At 38.8% G+C, this 11,094-nt stretch overlaps 2 protein-coding genes across 3 annotated transcripts; one reads left to right on the top strand and one right to left on the bottom strand.

Moving 5' to 3' along the window:
- Nucleotides 1-244: 244 nt before the first annotated feature.
- Nucleotides 245-7,004, bottom strand: itk (IL2 inducible T cell kinase). 2 transcript variants are annotated; one of them, XM_040119487.1, is made up of 17 exons: nucleotides 6,819-7,004; nucleotides 6,542-6,646; nucleotides 6,312-6,393; nucleotides 6,052-6,177; nucleotides 5,727-5,764; nucleotides 4,918-5,069; nucleotides 4,734-4,799; nucleotides 4,562-4,616; nucleotides 3,998-4,077; nucleotides 3,506-3,648; nucleotides 3,240-3,314; nucleotides 2,738-2,906; nucleotides 2,443-2,659; nucleotides 2,286-2,350; nucleotides 2,006-2,124; nucleotides 722-879; nucleotides 245-624 (listed from the first exon to the last, which is right to left on the bottom strand). In XM_040119487.1, the coding sequence occupies exons 1-17, from the start codon at nucleotides 6,954-6,956 to the stop codon at nucleotides 559-561; spliced, it is 1,854 nt and encodes a 617-aa protein (XP_039975421.1). In that variant the 5' UTR covers nucleotides 6,957-7,004; the 3' UTR covers nucleotides 245-558. The 2 variants fall into 2 exon arrangements, with proteins under 2 accessions (XP_039975421.1, XP_039975422.1); XM_040119488.1 differs by lacking the exon at nucleotides 3,240-3,314.
- A 1,730-nt stretch (nucleotides 7,005-8,734) lies between these two features.
- med7 (mediator complex subunit 7) lies at nucleotides 8,735-11,089 on the top strand. Its single transcript, XM_040120090.1, has 2 exons — nucleotides 8,735-8,874; nucleotides 10,072-11,089. Exon 2 carries the CDS (start codon nucleotides 10,081-10,083, stop codon nucleotides 10,843-10,845), a length of 765 nt encoding a protein of 254 aa, XP_039976024.1. The 5' UTR covers nucleotides 8,735-8,874; nucleotides 10,072-10,080; the 3' UTR covers nucleotides 10,846-11,089.
- The last annotated feature ends 5 nt before the right edge of the window (nucleotides 11,090-11,094 follow it).

Here is an 11,094-nt window from a genome sequence, read left to right as displayed (position 1 = left end):
CCCACATGTTTTAATATTAATATATCATAAAGTTAAAGTTGCATGTAGAATTTTTTTTAAAGCAGATTTGCTGATATTTTCAAATTTATATAACAAATGTAGTATGTAATATGATGCAGTAAATATATTGTAGGACTATAGGCTACCCACATATTATCAGCTTAATGTCAAGGTGCCATTGTTGTATTGCTGAGAATTTATTTAAAAAAAAAAAAAAACATGTAAAGTATTTAATGACAAGGGATTCATTTAATTGACAATCAGTCAAACAACATAATATATATGTATATAATATACAGAGATCTTTTAGAATAGTAAGCAGCTGTCGCTGTGTGAATGGACTGTATGAGCATTTTCAAGGGTTGTATAAAGAACGAGGAAACTGGTAAAGTGCAATATCCAGGGATTTTAAAATTGTCTACTGTTTTTTAACAATTTTAATGATGATAACCAGATGAAATGACTTCACACACATTTGAAAAACATGTGATACCGGAATCAATAAATTAAATAAATAAAGTTAATTTTAAAATCATCATCCTCAGATTGCAACTTGGTTCACAGGTCCGAGAGGGAGGCCAGCTCATGCAGGAGGAGAGCGAAGGATGGACGATCTTCTGGTTTCTGGGAATGAGAGCAGAAAAAAAAAAGAAGCAGGATTACAGAACACTTTGCTGTCAGCATTTCCTCTACTAGAAATTTGTTAAATTCCTTTGCCCACCTCCTTCCAGCACCACTCCATAAGTAGGTAGACAGCGTCTGGGGCCAAGCGGGGCTTCAGGAGCCTCAGGCCTGCGTTCAGGGACTCCACCACCTCAGCGTTAGAGCGGTTCTCATAGGGAAGACGGCCCTCGTTGTACACCTCCCACATGAGCACACCTGGGCAGGGGGGAACAGGGAGATGCCAATTTTTATGGAATAGGCAAAGCTAGATTGACTGTTGGTCAGTTCACCTACTAAGTGACAAGGATGATGTGTCTTTGGTTAATTAGTTGTATGTCTGTGGTTGTTTCATGTTCGAGTAACTTTTTTGCATACACTATTTCTAAAGATAAAGGGGAGCATCACCTAAAGTAAGAGGACAGATTTTTTTTAAATGATAAAATGTGTTTAGAGCCACGTATTTATCCATTTAGCAGCACTTTTTAGCTACCATATTTTACCATATGGACTGACTACATACCGTATGAAAAAACAGGAGAAATCCACCCTGGTATTTAAAAACAGTACATTATTTTTGATGCAAATTTTACACATCCCTTATCACCTACAGAACTGTCACATCTATAATATTAAACATATTGACATTAACCATCTGTTGGACACAAGCAAGTCACAACTTCTGAATACAGAATCTTGTCCAAGGGAATTCTCCATGCCAAGTTAATACGTTGCCGACTGTTTAACCCCCTGCTTTGGAGAAGGTCTTGACACTATTTACTTCTTGGAGATTACTGTAAATCCACTAGTTGGCATTGCACCATGAAAATAGCTATCAGTTGTTATGGTGTTTGGCACACACATACGAATAAATGAATCAATTAAAAAGCATTAAACTAAAAAGGTCTTCCAACAGGAATTCTTTTTTTCTTCAGATGTTACAAAAATGTGCCTGTCTTGAAATTGCTTCTGTAACTGTGGCTTCTACAAGATGATTTTCAACACAATCTTTTGCTTTGTGTGTTTGACTTATTTGATACTAATGTGTCCCATGATCCTCAGTATCTATGGAAAATTGTGCCAAACCATTGTGGTCTAATAATGCTTCCAGTGTAGTTCACTAGAACACCAGAGTCAGTGTGCTGTTATGAAAACACCAATGACTCTGGTGTGTAGTTGTCCTGCCTGCAAAGCCCCCAAAGACCTGCTTTCACTGGGAATCTCAAAATGATCTGAACGGTTCAAAAAAGGGCAAAAGAAGATTTGTTGTACGACAAGAAAGATGGCAAATCAGACATACAAACAACAATAGCTGAAAGGCACAGAGACAGACAGATCAACACACCGAATGACCAGATGTCCGACTTGCTGCTGAACTTGCAGTATTTGATGACCTCTGGGGCCGACCACTTGACCGGGAACTTGGAGCACTGGGAGCTTGTGTACTGATCGTCAAGAACAAATCTACAGTCCAGAGAGTGGAGGCACACCATTATACAGCAGTACATGTAAGGTGACTTTTAACTATAGTAAAAACAAAACAAAAAACACTGTGATTAAAAAGTTTCACACAATCAGTCTGTACAAAGATTCAGTAAAGAATGTGTCGGCTGTGAAAAGCATACCTGGTCATGCCAAAATCAGACACCTTCACCTCATTGTTCTTTGAGACAAGACAGTTCCTGGCAGCCTGCAGAAGAGAGAGGAACAGAGGAAGGATTTACTACTCTAGCAGCAGAGACACAAAAGTGGATTATACAAGGTTCTCATCTGTTGGTTTACCAGATCTCTGTGGATGAAGGTGGAGCTCTCCAGGTAAGCCATCCCCTCACTGACATCCAGACACATCCCCAACATAATGTCCTGAGACAAACGCCCTTTGTTGTCTCTCAAGTAGTCTGACAGACAGCCGTTTTCCATGTACTCAAACACGAGACACATGGGAAAACGTTGGGTGCACACACCGTAGAGCTGAACCAGCTTACAGTGGGACAGTCTCCTATTAAACACACACGCGCATGAGTCGACTGCTTTTCAGTCCATTTTCATATGAAACGTCATCGCGAATTGCACTTACATCATGATTCTCGCCTCTTCTTTAAAGTCCTCGTCTGACATGTACTCTTCTCTTATCATCTTCACTGCAACCTTCCTGTCCCTCCATGTCCCCTCCCGCACCAGCCCAAACTGACCGCTGCCTAACTCCTGACCCAGGGTCAGCTCCTCATGGTCCACTTCCCACTGATCTGTTGAGTGGCAAAAGAGTAATGAACAACAACGCCATTAATCTTGTGAGGTTAAGCTGAAACAACTACAGAGGCAGGCCATTAGGGAATATAACAAATAGTTCAGATGATAAATTTAAACTTCAGAGTTTCAGGTTTGCTGCACTACATCAAGCAATTAGATAATCAAATTTTGTCGGACTAAACACACCCTGACTACACTTCTGTAAAGACAAGAGAAGAGAAGAAAACCACTAGAGGTCAGCAGAAACAAGATTTTCAGCATTAAATTGTAATTGTTTTGAGCTGCGGTTCAACCAGCCGAGCCATCTATACAACCGTACATCCACTAACCTTGTGAGGGGCCAGCGATGTCCTGGAAGCAGCCTCCATCTTGAGACACAGGGTGTCTCAGACGCGTTATCAGGCCTTCCAAGTAAATTGATTCGCACACAAATAACACAGTGACATATTAATACATATTTATTTATAATGCGCCTTTAGAGCAGCAAAACCTTTGATCCTTGTCACAATGTTTGTGAAGCATGAGCTGTTTTATCAGCTCAGCTTCCTTTTGGCTCATGTTATTAAAAGTGTTGCATAAGGAAAGCCGTACTTACCGGCAGCATTGTGTTGGTGGTAATGGATGAGTTCAGGAATGGTGCTGAACAGGTACTTCTCTGCCAAGTAAAATGCACCCTGTCCTGTTTCTGACTGTCTGATCTGGTAATGTTTCACTCTTGGATTCTTCTCCCCATTAGACCTAAAAGTAAGAAAAAGATGCTTTTATTTATATTTTTCACACCAAAGTTTTTCCAAAGTGAGCATCTTAAATGTGAAATGTACACAGTGAATTACAGTAAACATTATATCACAAGAAAAACGCCACTGATTTCAGTTCAAGTTTATTGTGATTATACATCAGGCGTGTCAGGCTATTATCAGTTATCTGTCGGCATGTGATGATTTAAACAAGATTCAGTGAAATGTCGTCATGTCATCCAGTATATCAGCTGTACACACACTTATTACCATATTATCCACCACTCATATATCATTATTTGTACCAGATAGTTGCATAAGAACAGTATAGAAGAAGAAAGCGAATTTACCCTGGTGCTTTGGTGAAGACTGACACTGTGTAGACTCCTGCCTGCCGTGAGTCACGCACCATGAATGCACCTTCTTTTCCCTAAAAATAGTGTTGGATAAAATCATTATGTAATTAATACATTTGTTCTACTTTTTTTTTTTTTTTAGACAACTTTACTGATCGTTTAACCTGTAGGCAATACCAGCACAGGCCTGGTAGTCGCTTTGACTAATAGATAATGATGGATGGCTTTTCTACCGCCATCTTGCAAAACGTAGCAAAGCACTTCAACATCAGGAAATTTCAAGATTGGAGGAAACATTGTGGTTGTGAGACATTGTTCAAGTCCTATGTCATGTCAGATTCTCATTTTGCAGGTGCATTTGCATTAATTTTGCAAATGCAACACTGCTATAGGTGGCACAGTCACAGCAAAAGTGCACTGCGTCATACAGGAGCAACATCCTGCTTATTATCATCCGAATAATTATTATTTGAAGCATTTGTTTGTGTCACAAGTGGAAGCATAAGCAAATTAAAATTGAATAATCATCGGATCCTCAAACACAGACAGTGTTCTTACCTCGTTCATTAACAAATCCTCTGCTTCCCCTCTGGTTATTTTTTTGTTGTACCATCTGTGAGACGACAAATTAACCACAATCAAATCAGTTCTAAAGAGGACAGAAAGGATTTGCAGGTTTCCCCAGGTCTACAATTTACAACATAGAGAACAGAAATGAAATACAACTCACTCAAATCTCTCAAAGTTGGTGCTAGATTTTTCAGCTACATAAGTACTGGGCACAAAGCCTGTGTTCCTGATGAGGGATCAGAAAAAATTTGCATTAAGGAATCACCCTTATTTGAAAGTTAGTGCTATTATTTTTCCGTGTGAGCAAGAAGTAAGAATGGTATGGCCATCTTTATGTGTCTTACCCCTGGCTATCCTGCACGGCCCACCAGTCAGGGTGGGAGCTTTTAATCAGGACATACTCCTGGTCTTTCTGAAGGGGCAAGTCATCGTCTCCCAGCGGTGTGTAGTTTTGCAGCGCGATGACCACCCTCTGTCCTGCATCATGCAGTCCCATCTGCTCAGAGAGACAGAAAGGCAAACTTCACCTAAATAACATGATTAAGATATCATTGAGCTATATGAACTCCAGACAAAGAAGGAATGGAGCAACACATTTCATGGGGAGAGCAGTTACTGTGCAATACCGATAAGAGCTGAATTGAATTTTCACTCCAGGTAGCTGAAAAAAAGCAAGCAGATTAAGTCTTTTTTTTAACTTAACATCTTCTTCAAAAAAGACAAAAATGACAAGACAAAATGTCCTAAACACTCCATAGAGAAGGATTGGAACTTCATAGCAATGATATTTGGGTTACATTACACTGAATAGGAACATTATGTTTACTACAAAAGTAGCAAATGCCTTCAGTGGAGGAGGCCTAGAAATCATCTGATATGAGCAATACAAAATAAAAAACCAAACTCCAAAGATGCAAAATCATCTGTGCCCAGACCAAAGGGGGAATTGGTTAAAAAAAAATATTTAAGATGTCAAAGCGAGCGGTCTTGAAAAAAGTCATCCAAACTGAAAAACGGCACTGAAAACAATGCCAACTTTTAGCCAGACAAGCAACACAATAAATAGCGAAAACGTTATTTTTGTCTACCCCCTGTAATTTGAACAGTGTTATTCAGCAACAGCACATATTATTTGTGCTTTAGAAAGTGCTACCTCTGAGTCCGGGAGTTGAGGGAGGGGCTTTTTAGAGGCTGCGGAGAGATCAGAAATAGGAAATTGGAGAATGTTTTAGACAAATCCAATTGTACAAAATAAGGAGTTTATATTTGATTGAAGTTATGCAACATTACTAAATTTAGATCAGTATCAAGATTCGCCCTAATCACATGTTCACTGGGCATCAAAAGAAAAAGCCATCACATTACTTTACTGTTCATGTACATGTGGAAAACGTCAATGTTACCTCATGCTATATCAATTACACAAATTAGGGTTTGGCTGAATATATGTATGAAAGAAGTGAAGAAATAATACAAACCATAACCCACTGGATCATAAACACTACAACCTGCTGCCAGTTTGTCTGTCTGGTGGCAGCATCTCCATTTTCCATCCATCCAGAAGTTTGGATGGTATTTTGCGACCAAATTGTTATGCTTCGTCTCTGTATCAGACAAAATAAAGGAAATAGTTTGAAATATCAAGCTTGTGAATTTGCATTATGTAAAATCCAGGGTTCACCATTATTTATTGCACCGCTGTCATCACCTAAACTGCGATGTTCTAAATATTCCTTACCTTCCTTGAGAGCTCTGACCCATCTCAGACGGCAATCATTGTCCGGGGCGAAAATGTAGAGGTAATGGCTGTCATGAAAAATCTGTGGAGACAATTCTATTTTAGAAAATGTCAATTTTGTTTTTGTGTTATTACATACTTGATTATATGTCATATTTACCGTATATAACACTATATTTAAGTAGTCTGTACTTTTAAGTGTGTGTTCTTTGAGCAATTGTGAACCTCACCTGAAAAGGGTACTTAAAGTTGCATGGTATTGGGATATCACTACACACAATCTCCACACACTTAATTCTGGAAAGCTCGATGCAACCTTTCATCATGGGCTTTTTCTGAAAGAACATGATCTTTACTTTATGTTTCCTCTACACATTGTGGATATGATACAAATTACAGTTAGTTCCAAGGAGGCCAAATTTCAGGTGGCAGCTAATCAGGCCTCCTGATTAGCTGCATAATTTAAAACCAAAAACTGCTTTATTCATTGAATATTTGTAAACTTACCCCTGGACGGCGTTCAGAATACTTCAGGTCTTGGGTGTCCAAGACAAAATATCTCTCCTTGTAGTTACAAGGTGATGTTCTTTTCTTTTGTTGAGATTTTTTGATCATAGTCCCCTTCAAAATCACCCTGGGGAACATGGTAAAAGCTACGAACAACACAATGAGAAACAATGGAGGGTTTTTGCGTACAGGAGAGACTGTGTACCTTGCAGTGACAAAAAAAAAAAAAAAAAAAAAAAGCAGTGGATCGTTTGACATGATAGAAGATGCGGAGCTTCCGGCATAGAGTTGTTGCATTCGGTAAACCACATCCTTACGGCGAAAAATGGGGTGTGCAAGCAAACATACAAGCACGCACGCACGCATGCACGCACACACACACACACACACACACACACACACACACACACACACACACACACACACGCACTGCATATACACTCACATTTACTTTCACTGACAATGTTGCAATAAGCCATTGTTTGGGGTTTGCAGTAGTAGGAGCCTGATTCTTTATTTTTAGTAGTTTTGAAAATTTTCTACCAAAATATGTACCTTGAAGGTAATGACTGTATCCTACTGAACAATGAACAAGGGTGTTCTTTAACAAAAACCGACACTATTAGACTAAATTTCACTATCAAAATGACTTTTTAACACTTCAAATCCACTGGGAAACTAATTTTCTTAACCTAGGACATGTGCATTGTATCAAAACTGAGTATTCAGGCAATGCAACGTAATTTCTGCATTTTTTCTGCCATAATGAAGATTTTTGTATTGTACAAGATTTCTTTATGCCTATATGTTTTTATAACCCTCAGTAAACATGAAGGGGAAAAAGATCATTCAAAAAAATGGAAATAGTGGTTCAAGTAAGAGAGTAGAATTTGACAGTTCAAAACTGAAAATGTATCCTCCCAAAGCACAAAAGATTTAATGGATGCTACAGCACCACCGTCTGGAAAATTGTTCCTTAGTCTTAGTCTTTGTTTAGGATGAGACTTGAATTCTGGAAAGCATTTTGTGCTTCTTGCTTGTGCTCTAAAAATAAACTATTGTAATACTCATTATTATTATTATTATTATCATTTTTATTGCTGTTGTTGTTACTCTTATATGTTTTTGGTCATACAAAGCAGTTTTATCTAGAAAAATCTTGGGTGTAGCCAGTGGTGGAACAAGTATTCAGATCCTTTATTTGAGAAAAAATATCAATACAGCCATGTAAAAATACTCAATTACAAGCAAAAGTCCTGCATGAAAAATCCTACTTAAGTAAAATTAGCAGCAAAATGTATTTAAAGTATTAAAGTAAAAGTACTGGTCTGATATATTGTTACATATGACATCATTAGATGGTCAATACTGAAGCATCAGTGTGTAAGCAGCATGTTACTGTTGTCACTGCTGGAGGTGGAGCTTCATCTTAAAAGTAATTCAGCTGACAAATAATGTAGTGGAGTAGAAAGTACAATATTTCCCACTGAAATGTAGTGGAGTGGAAGTATAATGTAGTATAAAGTGGAAATACTCAAGTAAAGTACAAGTAACTCAAAACTGTATTTAATACAGTAATTGAGTAAATGCACTTAGTTACTTTCCACCACTGGGTTTAGCCTTATGGTATAACAATAACAACAGGTGTTGATGAGGTGATTTTTGTTACTGTAGGTTAGCAGAATGCACTTTTTTTTTATCATAAAGGGGGACAAAAATGTTTTCATCAAGCTAAAAATAGCTGCTGTAAACGGAAACTTACTTTTTCCAGTTGCATGTCTATCATCTGTAATTAAGAATTAAGTTAAAGTGTGTATCAAATACCACAAACACCCTTGATATTGTGAAGAAACCATGTATTACCGTTTACAAAATACGACCAATCAGCGTTTATTTTGTTCGTCACGCGCACAGTTAAGCCAATGGAACAGGGACAGAAACGAACGTTAATTTCAGTGAATGGAAGGGGCTTAGCTTAGCTAACTGTCTGGTTATATACCTCTGTTACATTTTACATCTAACATCTATATTCATCAACTGGGGATTCGTTTAAGAGGTGTGTAGAAATATCACTCCCTGCCATGTGCCTGTGTTGTTAGTTAGCTTCAAGTTTGATGAAACGAAGAAATTACTTAGCAGAGTTGAGCATCACTACTGCTAACCCAGTAGCCGCCACATTGCTAGTTAGCTAACTATGTTTGCCTTTGAACGCAGTTAGCGTTTGCGTCTGTAGACTGAAGAGCTCACATATTCAGCAACCTCAAAAAAGGTTTTAGCTGGCAAATAATAATATCTGCTCATCAATTATTCGGGCAGGCGGCTGCTTACATAGCTAGCGTCACTCGCTTGTTATGTTAGCCTTCAGCCGCACAGACGACTAGCAAGCTAACTTTGTCCTTACGTACTTTTTACGGGAAAGCAACCAAATGTTACCTCGATCTTCGACAATCACACGAATAAAGCTACATTACAACTTACTCCAGAAACGGAAACTAAGTACTGTAACATAACAACTGCATTTAGGTAGGCTACAGTTTTACGGTAACGTTACTGGCACGTTACTTTAGCAGCGTTTTACAATTGAGCAACTTAATGATTTTACTCCACAACGTTTAAGTGAAAAATATGGTGCTTTTTACTCCATTATGTGATAGCTGTTGCTACGCGTTGTTGTGCGCATTAATATATTTCCATACAAATCATAGAAGCTACTTAAACACCTCTCTTTTCTATAAATTAAAATACCCAGGAGTACATGCCCTTAGACAAATCCTCTGGGCTGACCAGAGCAGTAAAAACTGCTTACTTACACATTACTGCATTAATACATTTTTCAGTACTCTGAAAGTGGCCATTCTGTGTCAAAAATACTAGTATATCTGACACTTCTTACTACACTACATTTTGCTGTACTAGGTTGACTAATAGTACAGAAGTGTTACATCTCTTGTGTAACGCTTGTGTGCTTTTAGTCATTTAAATCTTGAATACTTGTAATACATATTTTTATATGGCTGTATTGCTACTTTTACGCAAAGGATTAGAACACTTCTGTTACTATTCTTTTCCCTTACATGTAAACTTGTTATGTGTGTTACAGTTAAAATTGTTCAGAGCAAACAGGGTATGCTTTTTAAACTCATTATTGGTGTACAAAGTTTGACTCATTTCTTATTTATTAAAGGAAGAACATGTTTTGCTTTGCTTGGAAAGGAAAACAGACTGATTAACATTTTTTTTGTTACTGTTTCAGGTAAGCATCATGGGTGAACCACAGCAGGTTAGTGCCCTGCCCCCTCCACCTATGCAGTACATTAAAGAGTATACAGACGAAAACATCCGTAAGGGTCTGGCTCCCAAGCCACCCCCACCCATCCGAGACAACTACATGATGTTTGGGAACCAGTTCCAGTGTGACGACCTCATCATTCGGCCTCTGGAGAGCCAAGGAATTGAGAGGCTCCATCCTATGCAGTTTGACCACAAACGAGAGCTTAAGAAACTCAACATGTCCATTCTCGTGAACTTTCTGGACCTGCTGGACATCCTTATCAAGAGCCCTGGTAGTATAAAGCGTGAAGAGAAGCTGGAGGACTTAAAGCTTCTGTTTGTTCACATGCACCACTTGATAAATGAGTACAGGCCACATCAAGCCCGGGAGACACTGAGGGTGATGATGGAGGTGCAGAAGAGACAGAGGCTAGAGACAGCTGAGAGGTTCCAGAAACATCTGGAGAGGGTGGTGGAGATGATTCAGGGGTGTCTCGCCTCCCTACCTGATGACTTACGACAGATGGAGGGCTCAGAGGGCGCTGGTGATGGGACAAGGAGTGTATCTGCAGCGGCTAGTATCGGTTGCTCCTCTGGGCAGGCCCCCAGGCTGAAAAGTGAACCTATGGATGTAGAGGAAGCAAGTGCCAGCTGCATGGCAGTGGGTCAGCAGGACAAGAGCGTCCCTACTTCAAAAAGAGACAAAATATGGGACAAGGATGCTGCTATGTGCAGTATTATTGATGAAATAGCTTGAGTTCTATGTTAGTAGTTTCTTTTTTGTACATCTAAACTTTTTTTTTTTTTTTTTTTTGTATGTTATATGTAGTGTAAGTTTGAAGAAGTCTGCTGTGTTTTCACAGAGCCTGAAATCCTGTCTGGGATGGTGTTTTATTTAAAAGCTATCATGTAGATATTATTACCAGTTCCTGTGAATATATTCCAAGAATTTAAACAATACACAGATCAATTGGGGTGCCAATGTACCGTTTTTGCAATAAAACCA

Source organism: Xiphias gladius, chromosome 23 (assembly GCF_016859285.1).
Source record: "Xiphias gladius isolate SHS-SW01 ecotype Sanya breed wild chromosome 23, ASM1685928v1, whole genome shotgun sequence".
Taxonomy (NCBI): domain Eukaryota; kingdom Metazoa; phylum Chordata; class Actinopteri; order Istiophoriformes; family Xiphiidae; genus Xiphias; species Xiphias gladius.
The sequence above is the reverse complement of the archived record's forward strand: the minus strand, read 5'-3'. Positions and strand labels throughout refer to the sequence as shown.

Excerpts from the sequence above, each read along its gene's own strand:
- med7 (XM_040120090.1), top strand. The coding sequence starts at position 10,081 with ATGGGTGAACCACAGCAGGTTAGTGCCCTGCCCCCTCCACCTATGCAG.
- itk (XM_040119487.1), bottom strand. The coding sequence starts at position 6,956 with ATGTTCCCCAGGGTGATTTTGAAGGGGACTATGATCAAAAAATCTCAA. Across the intron at positions 4,078-4,561 it reads AGGATTTGTTAATGAACGAG|GGAAAAGAAGGTGCATTCAT; the intron begins GTAAGAACACTG and ends CACTATTTTTAG. Across the intron at positions 2,351-2,442 it reads CCTTCATCCACAGAGATCTG|GCTGCCAGGAACTGTCTTGT; the intron begins GTAAACCAACAG and ends TCTCTTCTGCAG.